At 40.8% G+C, this 16,740-nt stretch overlaps 6 protein-coding genes across 6 annotated transcripts; 3 read left to right on the forward strand and 3 right to left on the reverse strand.

The window, feature by feature from the left end:
• Window positions 1–516: 516 nt before the first annotated feature.
• LOC126055340 (chorion class A protein Ld12-like) lies at window positions 517–1,159 on the reverse strand. The gene is made up of 2 exons (XM_049844119.2): window positions 1,109–1,159; window positions 517–996 (listed from the first exon to the last, which is right to left on the reverse strand). The coding sequence occupies exons 1-2, from the start codon at window positions 1,157–1,159 to the stop codon at window positions 556–558; spliced, it is 492 nt and encodes a 163-aa protein (XP_049700076.2). The 3' UTR covers window positions 517–555.
• Window positions 1,160–1,444: 285 nt separating this feature from the next.
• Window positions 1,445–2,185, forward strand: LOC126055321 (chorion class B protein Ld34-like). Its single transcript, XM_049844064.2, has 2 exons — window positions 1,445–1,510; window positions 1,594–2,185. Exons 1-2 carry the CDS (start codon window positions 1,460–1,462, stop codon window positions 2,182–2,184), a joined length of 642 nt encoding a protein of 213 aa, XP_049700021.2. The 5' UTR covers window positions 1,445–1,459; the 3' UTR covers window position 2,185.
• Window positions 2,186–4,311: 2,126 nt separating this feature from the next.
• Window positions 4,312–4,972, reverse strand: LOC126055335 (chorion class A protein Ld12-like). The gene is made up of 2 exons (XM_049844090.2): window positions 4,889–4,972; window positions 4,312–4,777 (listed from the first exon to the last, which is right to left on the reverse strand). The coding sequence occupies exons 1-2, from the start codon at window positions 4,937–4,939 to the stop codon at window positions 4,328–4,330; spliced, it is 501 nt and encodes a 166-aa protein (XP_049700047.2). The 5' UTR covers window positions 4,940–4,972; the 3' UTR covers window positions 4,312–4,327.
• Window positions 4,973–5,182: 210 nt separating this feature from the next.
• On the forward strand, window positions 5,183–5,986 carry LOC126054768 (chorion class B protein Ld34-like). The gene is made up of 2 exons (XM_064041890.1): window positions 5,183–5,294; window positions 5,378–5,986. Exons 1-2 carry the CDS (start codon window positions 5,244–5,246, stop codon window positions 5,966–5,968), a joined length of 642 nt encoding a protein of 213 aa, XP_063897960.1. The 5' UTR covers window positions 5,183–5,243; the 3' UTR covers window positions 5,969–5,986.
• A 4,183-nt stretch (window positions 5,987–10,169) lies between these two features.
• LOC126055312 (chorion class B protein Ld34) lies at window positions 10,170–10,944 on the forward strand. The gene is made up of 2 exons (XM_064041894.1): window positions 10,170–10,220; window positions 10,298–10,944. Exons 1-2 carry the CDS (start codon window positions 10,170–10,172, stop codon window positions 10,892–10,894), a joined length of 648 nt encoding a protein of 215 aa, XP_063897964.1. The 3' UTR covers window positions 10,895–10,944.
• A 4,930-nt stretch (window positions 10,945–15,874) lies between these two features.
• Window positions 15,875–16,583, reverse strand: LOC135118963 (chorion class A protein Ld12-like). Its single transcript, XM_064042217.1, has 2 exons — window positions 16,452–16,583; window positions 15,875–16,340 (listed from the first exon to the last, which is right to left on the reverse strand). Exons 1-2 carry the CDS (start codon window positions 16,500–16,502, stop codon window positions 15,900–15,902), a joined length of 492 nt encoding a protein of 163 aa, XP_063898287.1. The 5' UTR covers window positions 16,503–16,583; the 3' UTR covers window positions 15,875–15,899.
• Between the last annotated feature and the right edge of the window lie 157 nt (window positions 16,584–16,740).

Genomic DNA, 16,740 nt, shown 5'->3' on the forward strand with positions numbered 1-16,740 from the left:
CGTTAAATATCCTTCTAACACACGAGCCTATTCCTAAAAAAAGGCTATGCTGTCTGCATGATCAGTTGGGCTTGAAAACCAGTGCCGGGACTTTGTCTCGTAAGAGGTTATGAAATTTTTGCTATTCAAGGGCTGTTTTACATAGATGTATCTCGTATTTCCAATGTTTTTGTATTATTTGGCTTGACTTTTTTGTGTCATTTACCTATGCTTCTATTCTTCACTTTCTTTCTTCTTTCTCTATGCTCAGTGAAACGAAATATTGTCTATAATGTTATTATGAAAGCAAAATAATTCGACTGATAGGACGTTTATTTTACGGTTGAGACTATGTTTGCATAGTTGAGTAGTTAAACGTATGTTGCAGCTGTCCACTCACTATCCGATGCAGTAGGCAAAGTTTACAAGACATAAAAAAATACTGATGCATTATAGTTTTTTCATGAGTTATGTGCAAAACTTTCAGACCAGCGATGGGTTAAACAGTCAAAGAATAAAAAGAAAAATTTGCTCAAATCATATTCGTTTATTGTCCACATGACAGAAATTGCTGTTTCAGCAGTACACGGGAGTAGTGAGAGGAGCACCGCAGCCGCACGCGCACTGTCCGGAGATGGACACGGAACCAGCAGCAGCCACAGGACCACTGAAGCTCACAGCGCCCATCATGGGCACCTGTCCATACAGAGCGGTGTTACCGGCGACTGGCAGCTCACCAGCGACCGCCACGTTGCCTTCACCGGCGCCGCCGTACGCGGCGACTCCAGAGCCGTAACCGGCAGCGCCAGGGTAGGCGAGTCCGTCATAACCCAAACCAGAAGCCAATCCGTAGGAGCCAGCCAGACCAGCACCAGCCAAGCCAGCGCCAGGGTAGGCGAGCCCAGCTAGTCCAGCGCCGTAGCCAAGGCTGGAGCCGCAGGGAGCGGCGGTGGAGAGAGCGGCGGGGGCAATGATGGTGGCAGGTGCGTAAGAGCCGAGACACTGGCTGAATACATTCTGTACAAAAAATAAAATCCATTGAAATAAAAAACGGAGCTACAGCATCAGATAGACCAGTAAAATCAAAAAGAATAGTTGACAGTTCAAGAAAACAATTAACTTCACTCACCTGGACCAAGCAAGCTTGGATGCAGAGCAACAGAACAGTGAAAGAAGACATGTTTCAAGTGTGTTCAACGGAAGCTGAAGACTGAATGATGAACTGAAAATTTTAACACATTTTATACTCAACACCTAAACAATGACAACACTTGATAGGCTTATATTTTGAAATTTGAAAAACGTGACTGAAAATACACTACTTTGTTAGTAAATAGTAGGCTGATGATTGCACAAGTTTTTGATTAATAATAATACTTACCTAAATATGTTTCTTGGAAATTGATAAGAAATTGGAGTATAAAACCAACGGAAGCAAGGCTGAGCCTCATTCTTGTGTCAGCACTCGAAGCAAACTATCATGTCTGTCAAGGCTATCCTCATCCTCTGCGCCCAGGCGCTCCTGCTTAAGGTAAGACATTTTACTTTAATTTAATTTACTTTTGACTTTCCTATATTTGCTGAAGCTAACACATAGCTCTATTTAATTTCCAGTCAGCAGTCGGTCAGTGCACCAGCCGCGCTGCAGTCGCTGACGCCTCTGCACTTGCTGCCCCTTGCGGCCTGGCCGCTCCTGCTTGGGCTTACGATGGACTCGCCTACCCTGGTGCTGGCTTGGCAGGCAGAGGTCTGGCTTACAACGGACTGAACGCTGGCCTTGCAGGCAGAGGCCTGGCTTACGATGCAATCTACGCCCCCGCCATGGAGTTCAGCCCCACCAGTGGCGGCGCTCTGCCAGTCTCCAGCGCCTCCGCCATCGCTCCCGTCGGTATCTCCGTAGTGTCCGACAACGTGTATGAGGGTGTTCTGTCCGCGGCTGGTGAGCTGCCGTTCGTGGGTACTGTGGCTATGGAAGGTGTGGTGCCTTCTGCCGGTGCTGGCGCCGTCAACCACGCCTGCGGTAATGGCAGAAACGCCATGATCAGCGAAACTACTGGTTTCGGTGCTGCTGGTGCTTATGGTGCTGGCTTGGGAGCCATCAGCCCTGCTGCTGGTTTTGGAGCTGCTGCCTATGGAGCTGGAATTGGTTCAGGTCTCGGTCTCCGCAGTGGTATTGCTGGCAGAGGCTGTGGCTGCTGGAACTAAGAACTGATTTGGAACAAAAAACTTATTCTGTCGATGAAATAAAGCGATGCAATTAACCTTTTGTCTTTTAATGAACTTTCTTATGTATTCTTATTGTAAAAAAAAAGTCCTGGTGGCCTAGTGGGCAAAGAACCAACCTCTCGAGTATGAGGGCGCGGGTTCGATTCCAGGTCAGGCAAGTACCAATGCAAGTTTGTATGTACTTTCTAAGTATGTCTTAGACACCAATGACTGTGTTTCGGATGGCACGTTAAGCTGTAGGTCCCGGTTGTCATTGAACATCTTTGGCAGTCGTTACGGGTAGTCAGAAGCCAGTAAGTCTGACACCAGCATAGACATAATATTTATAAACAGGACTGCGCACCTATACCCAAAAAACGAGCCGAGTGAAACAGTTAGTACGGAGGCCGTCTGTCTCTTTCTAATAGGGTGACCATAAGATTAAGCTATGTGAGACAAATCCCAATTTACTAAGATTATTAAACACAGATTGGTATTGAAGTTTTAACTTACGCAATTTTTTACCTTAAGATATTAATATAGGCTTTTAATAATTAGCGGGAATCAGCAGTATAACAGCAGGAAGATTCGAAGTGACGACTGATTTTTTTCGTATTTTTGCTTCACATATAGACCGCTGAGCCATTTATGTCGCCTTTCTTCATTTTTTGGGAAGCTCTAACAATAGTATAACAGTTTTAGAATCCATCACCCATATTTTGACTCATTACAAGAATTTATGGGCACCCTAGTTGTTTGATTTGCGAAAATGTTATTATTAGCTAACCTGTGGAACGATATATTGCAACCACCATAGAATTCACTTTTACAAGTAGAAACGCAACACTTTTTCACTATTTTAATAGTTTAAATTGATTTAATACAAAAAGATATAAACAAAATTTTAAATGCTGAATACGCGCCAAAAATGTTCAAGGTTACCACTAGATAATAAAAAAAAAGCTAAATACAAAATGTTCTTTGTGTTTTAAGAATAAATGCGAATAAATTATTGCGATTGTTATTAATTTGTCGACTTACAATTGTTAAAATAAGATAAAAATATTAGTGATTCAATTGTTTTTTTGGGTAGACAAAACTGTTGATCATAACATTTTTTTATGCTGGCAAGATGATAGAAAGAGACAAACGGCCCTCCGTTCTAACGATCCCTCTCGGCTCGGATTTGCCTCTGTGTATTATGCAACCAATTTAGTACCTTATTGCGTTGGAATAGAGTACATTTTCGTAAATATATATTTTGATCGTGCGCAATCTTGTTTAGTATATTACATCTATGGACACCAGTCTAACCAAGGGGTATCGGGTTGCCTGGGTAACTGGGTTGAGGAGGTCAGATAGGCAGTCGCTTCTTGTAAAGCACTGGTACTCAGCTGAATCCGTTTAGACTGGAAGCCGACCCCAACATAGTTGGGAAAAGGCTCGGAGGATGACGATGATGATGAACTTTCTTATGTACTCCTCTTACATACTCCTCTTGTATACTCCTCTTATGTACTCTCTTATGTACTCCTCTTATATACTCCTCTTATGTACTCCCTTATGTACTCCTCGTATGTACTCTCTTATGTACTCATCTTATGTACTCATCTTATATACTCATCTTATACATATACTTCTCTTATGTACTCACTTATATACTTCTCTTATGTGTGCCGCGCCTCTGCTTCGCATGGGGTGATGCATTTCTGCTTAGCGACGGCTGTTTTGCAAAGGTTTGTGTCATATTTTCCCTTCTTTTTGTATTATTTGGCTTGTTTTTTTTTGTGCTGTGTATGCCTCGAATCCATTATTCATAAATTTTCTTATCTCCCTTCTATGCTGATTGAAATAAAGTATTGTCCATAAGTTTTCATCAAATCGAAATAATTCTAAAGACAGGACGTTTATTTTACGGTTGAGACTATGTTTACACAGCTGAATAGTTAAAGTTAGTGTTGCAGCCGCCCACTCACTATCCAATGCAGTTGGCGTAGTTTCTGAGACATAAAAAAAATTACATGTGTCATGTGAAATAGTTTCACAGCTGCGATGGAGTAAATAAATAGTAAGTCAAAGAGTAAAAAAAGAATAATTTGCTCAAATCATAATCGTTTATTTGTCGCATTACAGAAATAGCTTTTCAGCAGTATACGGGGGTAGCGAGAGGAGCGCCGCAGCCGCAAGCGCATTGGCCAGCGATAGACACGGCACCAGCAGCGGCCACATCACCACCGAATCGCACAGCACCCATGATGGGCACCTGTCCATACAGAGCGGTGTTACCGGCGACTGGCAGCTCACCAGCGACCGCCACGTTGCCTTCACCGGCGCCGCCGTACGCGGCGACTCCAGAGCCGTAACCGGCAGCGCCAGGGTAGGCGAGTCCGTCATAACCCAAACCAGAAGCTAATCCGTAGGAGCCAGCCAGGCCAGCACCGGCCAAGCCGTAGGGAGAAGCCAAACCAGAGGCCAGACCACAAGGAGCGGCTAATCCGTAAGGAGCTGCCAGAGCAGGAGCGGCCAGACCATAGGGACCAGCGTACGTGGCGTCAGCAACCGCCGCGCGGCTGGTGCACTGGCTGAACACAGACTGGAACAATAACATATTCTATCAGAAAACGTGTACTAAAACCCGATTAAATAAAGAAGACCTGTGTCTAATAACAAAAGCGAAGTCAAATTATATAGCACTAATTCTCACCTGGACCAAGCAAGCTTGGATGCAGAGGAACACGACAGCGAAGGGAGACATGTTTGATGTTTGTGTTCAACGAGGAGCTGAAGACTGAATGATGACCTGAAAATGTTGACACAATTTATACCCAATGCCTCATCAACAGCAACACTTGATAGGCCTATGTTTCAAAATTTAAAAAACGTGACTGAAAGAAATATTATGTAGTAGGCTTATCGTTCTTGCATAAGCTTATTATAAGTTACATTTACCTAAATACTACTTAATTTTATTGGAAGTTGGACGATTAGAATTTGGAGTATAAAACCAACAGCAGCAACACTGAATATCATTCTAGTGTCAGCACTCGAAGCAAACTATCATGTCTGTCAAGGCTATCCTCATCCTCTGCGCCCAGGCGCTCCTGCTCAAGGTAAGACATTTTACTTTGATTTAATTTACTTTTGACTTTCCTATATTTGCTGAAGCTAACACATTACTGTATATAATTTCCAGTCGGCGGTGGGTCAGTGCACCAGCCGCGCTGCAGTCGCTGACGCCTCTGCACTTGCTGCCCCTTGCGGCCTGGCCGCTCCTGCTTGGGCTTACGATGGACTCGCCTACCCTGGTGCTGGCTTGGCAGGCACAGGTCTGGCTTACAACGGACTGAACGCTGGCCTTGCAGGCAGAGGCCTGGCTTACGATGCAATCTACGCCCCCGCCATGGAGTTCAGCCCCACCAGTGGCGGCGCTCTGCCTGTCTCCAGCGCCTCCGCCATCGCTCCCGTCGGTATCTCCGTAGTGTCCGACAACGTGTATGAGGGTGTTCTGTCCGCGGCTGGTGAGCTGCCGTTCGTGGGTACTGTAGCTATGGAAGGTGTGGTGCCTTCTGCCGGTGCTGGCGCCGTCAACCACGCCTGCGGTAATGGCAGAAACGCCATGATCAGCGAGACTACTGGTTTCGGTGCTGCTGGCGCTTATGGTGCTGGCTTGGGAGCCATCAGCCCTGCTGCTGGTTTTGGAGCTGCTGCCTATGGAGCTGGAATTGGTTCAGGTCTCGGTCTCCGCAGTGGTATTGCTGGCAGAGGCTGCGGCTGCCGCAACTAAGAACTGATTTGGGACTCAAAACTAACGTTCTTATTCTGTCCATGAAATAAATCGATGCAATAAACCTTTTGTCTTTTTCTTATTTTTTGCAGTCAGTAAGGACTGTGGTGCATGATACAAACTGGCTAAAAATGTGTATGTGTATCCCCATAATATCCTTATACGGTTACATATCACATAGGTTGGTGAAAGGTTTCAAAACGAATAAGTCCAAACAGGAAATAGTTGCTATATACTCCTAAGAAGTTCCCATCACTCTTTTGTTACCTCCACTATCGAATATGGAGGCAACACTGAAAGGCGATTCAGGGGATTGTAAAATCAAAAGTCAATACCTTTATATTTTTCGAGAGATGCCCATCAATTCTTTGAGATTCGCATGCTGAGAATATATTTCCAAACATAAAAACAGGATGTTTTTAGATCTTTCTAGAAAAATAATGTAAACACTTCTATTTTGAAAAGAGTGTGTACGGAGTTTCTAGCCGGTTCTTCTCTATAAGACATACTTTTTGGAACCGTGCACCCAACTATTGTCGTTTGCATCGCACCTATAAAATGAACCCTTTGACTTTGCTTTCTTAAAGGTTTTGGAGTAATCAGGACAGATGACAAAAACAGTTTTGTTTTCAATACAATTATGACAGTGAGACCACACACGATGTGGCACGAGCCGTATAAATAAACAAAGATCAAGTTACTGCAGTTCATTGAAATCGTGCGATCAAATTATTGTGGTGATAGCAATATATTTATTTTATTAGTAGTAGCATTTAATTAAATCATGGCTAATTGAGTTTTGGTATTTTATAGTATACTCCTCTTGTGTTCTCTCTTATGTACTCCCCTTATGTACTCTCTTATGTACTCCTCTTGTATACTCCTCTTATGTACTCCTCTTAAATACTCCTCTTATGAACTCTCTTATATACTCCTCTTATAAACTCTCTTATGTACTCCTCTTATGTACTCCTCTTAAATACTCCTCTTATGAACTCTCTTATATACTCCTCTTATAAACTCTCTTATGTACTAATCTTATGTACTCACCTTATTTACTCCTCTTATGTTCTCATATACTCCTCTTATGAACTCTCTTATGTATTCCTCTCATGAACTTTCTTATGTACTCCTCTTATGAACTCTTATGTACTCCTTTTATGAAATTATTGTGATGATTGCAATTAGTTCAGCGTAATACACTCTTTTGCAAAAAAAACGGGCACCTATGCGAAATCTTAGTTTTAAGGACTTTACGTGTATTTCAAAGGGTTTTAATGATTGTAGTATGTTTCCAGCATCAAAAGAGTTAGCCGAGCATGCATCAGAGTGTATTCTAAATTTGAATTTTGTACAATTGCTAAGAAATTGGTTAAACCTTGTTTTGGACTAATTGCTGGCAGAAAGTTCGTCGGTGTTTTGAAAAGTTTTTGAAGTGATTTTCAGGAAAATGATAATGCAGTTATAATAAATGATTAATGTACTTTTTTGTTAGATCAAAACATTTTTGAAAAACTATGCGTATTTGATAAAATTTTCACCTGCTCTAAATGGGCTACACTGATAATTGATGGCAATGTTAAGAGTTTCGGTATTTTAGTGTAAAGCGTTCTATTGTTTAGATATTGTACCCACGTGTTTTAAAATATCGCTTTTTCATAAATAAACACTATTTAGAAAAGTATCAGTACCTTTGGCTGCGATAAAACCAATTTAAAGTAAGCAGTGCCGATCACAACTCGTCTCTTATAGGACTTTGATATTTAAAAAATACCAAATTTAGAGCAGGTGAAAATTTTATCAAATACGCATAGTTTTTCAAAAATGTTTTGATCTAACAAAAAAGTACATTAATCATTTATTATAACTGCATTATCATTTTCCTGAAAATCACTTCAAAAACTTTTCAAAACACGAACTTTCTGCCAGCAATTAGTCCAAAACAAGGTTTAACCAATTTCTTAGCAATTGTACAAAATTCAAATTTAGAATACACTCTGACGCATGCTCGGCTAACTCTTTTGATGCTAGAAACATACTACAATCATTAAAACCCTTTGAAATACACGTAAAGTCCTTAAAACTAAGATTTCGCATAGGTGCCCGTTTTTTTTTGCAAAAGAGTTTATTTAATTATATAACGGCTAATAGAGTATGTATTTTATGTATAAACCTTTACTTGTACTTGTATTTTATGTATAACTGCCTCGTTGGTCTAGCTGTCGCAAGTGCGGCTGCTGAGCACGAGGTCTCGGGTTCGGTTCCCGAGTCGGGCCGAAATCGCTTTGTGGGTTTTATAAGACTTTCACAAAGCAGCCCGGAGCCTGGAAGCTGGTGATTGATACACCCGTGCATCGGAGAGCACGTAAATGTCGGTCCTGCGCCTGATCTCTCTCCGGTCGTGTCGGATTACCGTCCCATCGGGCTATTAGAGAGAAGGAATAGGGAGTGCACCTGTGTCTGCGCAAATGCTCGTGCACTATAATATGTCCTGCGCAGTTGGCTAATCTCCTTACATGAGAACAGCCGCCGTAGCCGATAATCGGCTAGGAGGACATCATAAACATTTGAAAACTTATCTAGGTCATTTTACTTATAAGCATAAGAGTTTAGGTCTATCTTTCCCATATTTCTTCCATTTGCGTTAACTGATTGCATTGTCAACTGGCAGCGGTGTCTTAAAATGTCCTACTATTATGACAAATAACATCAGAAGTCTAGTCTATTACCGAAGCTACAGGCTAGGCTGATGGAATGATCGGTTAGCGCTGACAACCAGTGCCGCGACTCTGCTTCGCATGGGGTGACGCATTTCTAATCAGCGAGGGCTGTTTTACAAAGGTTTGTCTCATATTTTGACTTTTTTTTTCTATTATTTGGCTTGTTTTTTTTGTGCTGTGTATGCCTCGGATCCATTATATTATTCATAAACTTTCTTGAGTATCTCCCTTCTTGTGCTGAGTGAAATAAAGTATTGTCCATACGTTATTATCAAATCAAAATAATTCGAAAGACAGGACGTTTATTTTACGGTTTAGACAGCTGATCAGTTTAAATGTGTGTTGCAGCTGTCCACACACTATCCGATGCAGTTGACATAGTTTCAGAGACATGAAAAAAACTACAGGTTCATCATATGTTTTGTGCAATAGTTTCAGAGCTCCGATGGGTTAAATAGTAAGTTAAAGAAAGAAGAGGATAAATTGATCAAATCATAGTCGTTTATTTGTCGCATTACAGAAATAGCTTTTTAGCAGTATACGGGGGTAGCGAGAGGGGCACCGCAGCCGCAAGCGCATTGGCCAGAGATAGACACGGCACCAGCAGCGGCCACATCACCACCGAATCTCACAGCGCCCATGATGGGCACCTGTCCATACAGAGCGGTGTTACCGGCGACTGGCAGCTCACCAGCGACCGCCACGTTGCCTTCACCGGCGCCGCCGTACGCGGCGACTCCAGAGCCGTAACTGGCAGCGCCAGGGTAGGCGAGTCCGTCATAACCCAAACCAGAAGCCAATCCGAAGGGGCCAGCCAGACCAGCACCAGCCAAGCCGTAAGGAGAAGCCAAACCAGAGGCCAGACCACAAGGAGCGGCTAATCCGTAAGGAGCTGCCAGGGCAGGAGCGGCCAGACCATAAGGACCAGCGTACGTGGCGTCAGCAACCACCGCGCGGCTGGTGCACTGGCTGAACACAGACTGAAACAATAACATAATATATTAGACGATGTGTACTCAAACCTGATGAAAATAAAAAGTCCTGACACTAAAAGGAACAGCAAAGTTGAGATAACTCAAAATTATATAGTACTAATTCTCACCTGGACCAAGCAAGCTTGGATGCAGAGGAACACGACAGCGAAGGGAGACATGTTTGATGTTTGTGTTCAACGAGGAGCTGAAGACTGAATGATGAACTGCATCCGTACCCGCGCTTTTATACTCGACACATTTTTGTTATCTAGTACGAAGAGTTATTATTTTGTAACCATTTCAACAAACCGTTTTTAATTATTTTATTAAAACTGTAATATATTGGTAAATATAGGCTTATCGAATTTCACAAGCTTTAATTAAATGACACTTACAAAGAGTATTTAATTTCATGACAGATAAGAAAATGAAATGATTGGATTGGTATAAAACCGACAGCACCAAAACTAAACATCATTCTAGTGTCAGCACTCGAAGCAAACTATCATGTCTGTCAAGGCTATCCTCATCCTCTGCGCCCAGGCGCTCCTGCTCAAGGTAACACATTTTGCTTAGATTTTGTTTACTTTTGACTTTCCTATATTTGCTGAAGCTAACACATAACTCTATTTAATTTCCAGTCGGCAGTGGGTCAGTGCACCAGCCGCGCTGCAGTCGCTGACGCCTCTGCACTTGCTGCCCCTTGCGGCCTGGCTGCTCCTGCTTGGGCTTACGATGGACTCGCCTACCCTGGTGCTGGCTTGGCAGGCACAGGTCTGGCTTACAACGGACTGAACGCTGGCCTTGCAGGCAGAGGCCTGGCTTACGATGCAATCTACGCCCCCGCCATGGATTTCAGCCCCACCAGTGGCGGCGCTCTGCCTGTCTCCAGCGCCTCCGCCATCGCTCCCGTCGGTATCTCCGTAGTGTCCGACAACGTGTATGAGGGTGTTCTGTCCGCGGCTGGTGAGCTGCCGTTCGTGGGTACTGTGGCTATGGAAGGTGTGGTGCCTTCTGCCGGTGCTGGCGCCGTCAACCACGCCTGCGGTAATGGCAGAAACGCCATGATCAGCGAGACTACTGGTTTCGGTGCTGCTGGTGCTTATGGTGCTGGCTTGGGAGCCATCAGCCCTGCTGCTGGTTTTGGAGCTGCTGCCTATGGAGCTGGAATTGGTTCAGGTCTCGGTCTCCGCAGTGGTATTGCTGGCAGAGGCTGCGGCTGCCGCAACTAAGAACTGATTTGGAACACAAAACTAACGTTCTTATTCTGTCGATGAAATAAAACGATGCAATTAAAATGTTGTCTTTTTATGATCTCAAACAATTTTCAAACATATGTTTTTATATTTTTTTGCAGTCAGTAAGGACTGAGGTGCATGAAACAAACTGGCTAAAAATGTGTTTGTATCCTCATAATATCAAAATATTCAAAGTCTTTATAATAAGCAACACATACTCGAGTCATTCATTGCAAACAACCCGATATATAATGCGATATGTATATCCGAAACTTGGCTATCGAAAGAAAAACTAAGCATAATACAATTTGATGGATACAAAATAGCAGCGTCATACTGCCGCAGCACGCGAGGGGGAGGTGGCGTTTGCATCCTCCTACAAGATCATATCGACTTCACAGAGCGGGACGATATAACCAACATGTCCATAGAATATATTTTAGAAGTATGTGCAATTGAGCTACCCAAAGAAAACATATTATTAATAATAATGTATTGGAATAGAAAAGAGGAAGACATATTTATTAGACAGTTAAAAAATATTGCTAACTATATAAATAATAAGTATTCTAAATTTAATATAATAATAGGCGGAGACTTTAATATTAATATCTTAGAGAGTAATATAAAGACTAGTCAATTTCTTGATCTCATGCTAGAATATAGACTTACACAACACATAAAAATACCTACGAGAATAACACAGAGCACATCCACATGCCTAGACTTAATATTTACAAACACTATCTCCAACAAAATACACACAACTGTAGAAGAATTAGGGTTTTCGGACCACAGCGGTACAATTATACACATTTCCACACCAGCACCACAGTTAGCTACACCTACAACTTGGTATATTAAAAAAAGATTATTCAATGAAGCGAATATCCTAAAGTTTAAGTCTAAACTGAAAGAACTCGACTGGAAAAAAATCTTACCTGAAAACAAAAATCTAAATGAAAACTATAAAGTTTTTCATGACACCTTAAGAAATATCCTAAACCTTTGTATACCAAACTGTAAAATAAAACTTAAAACAAAATTTAAAAAAAAATGGTTAACGAAAGGCATCAAAGTTTCCTGCAAAAACAAAAGACTATTAAAAATATTTACACTTAAAAATAAAAATCCTATAATTACGAACTATTATAAGAATTATGAAAAAATATTAAAAAATTTGGTCACAGTATCAAAAAGGCTTCATTATGTAAATAAAATAAAAAAATCTAATAACACGGTAAAAACTATGTGGAGTATAATAAATGAGAAAACAAACAAAAAAACAAAAAAAGAACATAATAACATTAAACTACAAATAAATAATGATAATATAAGCGAACCTAAACAAATAGCCAACATTTTTAATAATTTCTTTGCAGCCATTGGAGAAAGTAGCACAAGTCCATCTGGTACGAATATAGGGAATACCTCTGTACTAAATCCCACGGAGAACACAATGTTTCTTAGCCCAATAGACCCTTGGGAGGTAAACAAACTAATTAAAAACTTAAAAAATAAAAGCAGTCACGGAATTGATGAAATACCACCTATGCTCTTAAGACAATGCGCTAACGAACTTACCTTACCGTTTTACCTGCTCCTGAATCAATCTTTTGAGGAAGGTACCTTCCCCGATTTATTAAAAAAATCTGTAATTAAACCAATTCACAAAAAAAAATCTAAAACCGACCCAAACAATTATCGCCCAATAGCCCTTTTACCATCTGCCTCAAAAATCTTCGAAAAAGCTATGTGCGACCGCATTTACGCATTCTGCGAAAAATATAATATCTTTAATGAAAGTCAAAACGGTTTTCGAAAAAACCGTTCCACTACCTTAGCTGTATATAAATTTATCCAAGAAGCCCTAAACACCATAAATAACAAAGAATACGCAATAGGAATATTACTAGATATGACCAAAGCCTACGACAAAGTTCAATTTGGTATATTACTAAACAAATTATATGGAATAGGTATACGCGGAAAAGCTCACGACTGGCTAAAATCATATTTAAAAGATAGGGAACAATTAGTTGAAATAGAATTCTATAACCATGCAAGTAATGAAATTGAAAAAATCAGATCAAACAGTAAAATAATAAATGCCTCAATCCCTCAAGGCAGCGTTATAGGGTGCCTACTCTTTTTACTTTATATTAATGACCTACCTACGACCATAGAAAGCCCATGTGTCCTATTCGCAGACGATATATCCATTTTAGTATCATGCAAAAACAACGAAAATATAGATGAAACTCTCAACTCCATACTTACCAAAACATGCAACTGGATGAATGACCACAATCTCGAAATAAACTACCCCAAAACTAACTTAATAACTTTCTACCCTTATCAAAAAACACCCTTAACCCTAGACTTTACCTTCAACAACTCAAAATTGGAAACCGTTAAAGAATTTACCTTACTCGGATTAGTTATAGACACACACATTAACTGGAAACCACACATACAAAAACACACTCAAAATTTCAAAATTCTCGTACGCACTCCGTGAAATAAAAGACCACTAATTTCGAAACAGCACTAACCACCTACTATGCTTACGCATATGCGTGGCTTAGCTATGGCGTCACCCTCTGGGGCAACAGTACAGATGCAATAACACTCTTCACTCTGCAAAAGAAACTGATAAGAATCCTCGTAAACATAGAGCAAACAGACAGTTGCAAGCCATTCTTCCAAAAACACAACATCTTAACTCTCCCCTGTATCTACATACTAGAATCATGTAAATTTGTCCGTAAACATCAAGAGCTGTACACTCAACGAGACGACAACCAATCACGCTATCAACTCAGACCCCGCGCTAAACTAAATATACCTAAGTCTAGTTTAAAAATGCACTCGACAAGTCCCTACGTTATGTCTATTAAATTGTACAATAAACTACCCGCACAAATAAAAAGAGAAGATAAAATTAATATATTTTTAAAAAAACTTAGACAATTTCTTATAAGTAAATGCTACTATTCCATTAACGAATACCTTAATGATAAAAATATAAAGACATAAACAGTCACACGCACATACACACACACACACACACACACATATACGCGCTCACACACAGCTTCCAAGTTTACAGTGTAGATTAAGTGTTTAAATAAATAAATAAAAAATAAAAAAACTTAAAAATATAAATATGTATAACTTATTTGCCTATATAACTACTTTAGTCTTAGTCAACAATAATAAGTAACATAGCCGATAAGAGCTTCCTCTCTCCTATCCCACTTATTTTGCTGTGCCCGACAGGGTCCATGTGAACTATTTATAAGTACTACCACCTAAGAATACATGTGGAAAGCAATAAAAGTATTGAGTATTGAGTATTGAGTATTGAGTATCCTTACATAAGTTCACATATCACATATGTTGGTGAAGATGTCAAAACGAATAAGTCCAAACACGAGGTAATTCCCATAAACTGCTAAGAAGTTCCTATCACTCTTTCGTTACATCCACTTTCGAAGATGGAGGCAAAACTGAGTCGACATATTTAGAAAGGCGAGTTAAGGTGTTGCTTCATACATACAAATAATAAACGTGAAATCAAAATTTAAAAGCTTTTTATCTTTGGAGAGATGCCCATGAATTCCTTGGCATCAGATTGTGACTTTGTCCAGGATTCCCGGCAAATATTGTCTTGTACCACGTTTATATGCACGCTATGAAATAAGTTTTTTATCTGGTATAAGTTGATACTATCATAGTATAGTCGCATTTGTTAACATCATTAAAATTCTCGCTATTTTGAAGAGTGTTTCCAATGAGTATATACTGACAGTGTTTCCTTATTTCAACATATTCTGTTCTTGAAGAAATAAAGCTCAAAGTTAAACAGACTTGATGAGCAAGGGACTGCATGCTGGGTATATATAATTCCATTAAAAAAAGCAAAATGTTTTTAGGTCAACCTTTAAATATTGTAAACACTTCTTTCTTCAAAAGAGTGTCTATGTAGTTTCTAACCGGTTCTACTCCACAAGACCCATTCTTTGACCTAGCTATTGACGCTTCTAAAGGACCTGGAACAGGTCTATATGAGATAAAAACCTTGGTCTTACTAAAGGTCTTCGAGTAATCAGCAAACAAGACAAAAACTGATTTGTTTTACAATATAATTACCTATGTCACAGAGACCACACAAGATGTGGCACGAGCCATATAAATAAACAAAGATCATGTTACTTCAATTCATTGAAATCGTGCGATATTTTTTAGCAAGCATTTAATTAAATAACAGCTATCAGAGTATGTCATGTGTTTTACCTAAAAACAATAATTGAAACCTTATGTGAGTCATTTCTATGAACATGTATAAGCAGAAGAGTTTTTCTTTCAGATATTTCTTCGATTACGTTGACAGATTTTATTTTCTGATGACAATACACTTCTGATAGTAAAAGTTTCTATAAATGCCATGCAGTAGAGACAATTAACACAGGATTAATATTAACAATCTGACCTGTCCCCGAGGGAAAAATGATAGGCTGGTGGATTGATCGGCTGTCCTTCAAAACCAGTGCCGAGACTCTCCCTCGCATGGGGTGATGGATTTCTGCTGAGCGAATGATATTTTGCATAGGTGTGTCGTATTTTTCTGCACCCATTCTTCATATATTGTTGAACTTCAGGCTTCAGGATTCACAGTTTGAGAAGTTAATGACCCGTTTTTGTTTGACAGACCGTTTATTCCCTACACAATTTTTCACAACTATAACATCATTTTAACATTATTACTTTGCATAACTGAATAGTTTATGTTATTTGTTAGTGTTGCAGCTGCCCACTATCTGGAGTTAAGAGCAAAGTTTTGCGAAACGCGAACATTCATAGGTTGCCCTACATTTTTCTTTATGTTTGTGCAATATTTTCGAAGCTGTGCTGGTTCAAATCAGTCAAAAATAAAAAAGGAAAATTTGCTCAAATCATGTAATCGTTTATTGTCCACATGACAGAAATTGGTCTTTCAGCAGTACACGGGAGTAGTGAGAGGGGCGTTGCAGCCGCACGCGCACTGTCCGGAGATGGACACGGAACCAGCAGCAGCCACAGGACCGCTGAAGCTCACAGCGCCCATGATGGGCACCTGTCCATACAGAGCGGTGTTACCGGCGACTGGCAGCTCACCAGCGACCGCCACGTTGCCTTCACCGGCGCCGCCGTACGCGGCGACTCCAGAGCCGTAACCGGCAGCGCCAGGGTAGGCGAGTCCATCGTAACCCAAACCAGAAGCCAATCCGAAGGGGCCAGCCAGACCAGCACCAGCCAAGCCAGCGCCAGGGTAGGCAAGCCCTGCTAGTCCAGCGCCGTAGCCAAGGCCGGAGCCGCAGGGAGCGGCGGTGGAGAGAGCGGCGGGGGCGATGATGGTGGCAGGTGCGTATGAGCCGAGACACTGGCTGAACACATTCTGTACGTACAAGAAAATCCATTGAAATAAAAAACGGAGCTACAATATTGGATAGAACAGTAAAATCAAAAGAATAGTTGACAATTGAAGAAAACAACGCATTTCACTCACCTGGACCAAGCAAGCTTGGATGCAGAGCAACAGAACAGTGAAGGAAGACATGTTTCAAGTGTGTTCAACGGAAGCTGAAGACTGAATGATGAACTGAAACTTATGACACATTTTATACCCAGCACCTTGTCAATAGCAACACTTGATAGGCCTACATTTCGAAATTTGAAAAACGTGACTGAAAATACATTTCAACTTTCTTTGTGGGCTTATCATTCTTGCATAAGCTTTTCATAAGTTCCACTTACCTAAAAATACTGTTTCATTTCTCTTTTATTTGAATTTTATA

The sequence above is a fragment of the Helicoverpa armigera genome, chromosome 27 (assembly GCF_030705265.1).
Source record: "Helicoverpa armigera isolate CAAS_96S chromosome 27, ASM3070526v1, whole genome shotgun sequence".
Lineage (NCBI taxonomy): Eukaryota > Metazoa > Arthropoda > Insecta > Lepidoptera > Noctuidae > Helicoverpa > Helicoverpa armigera.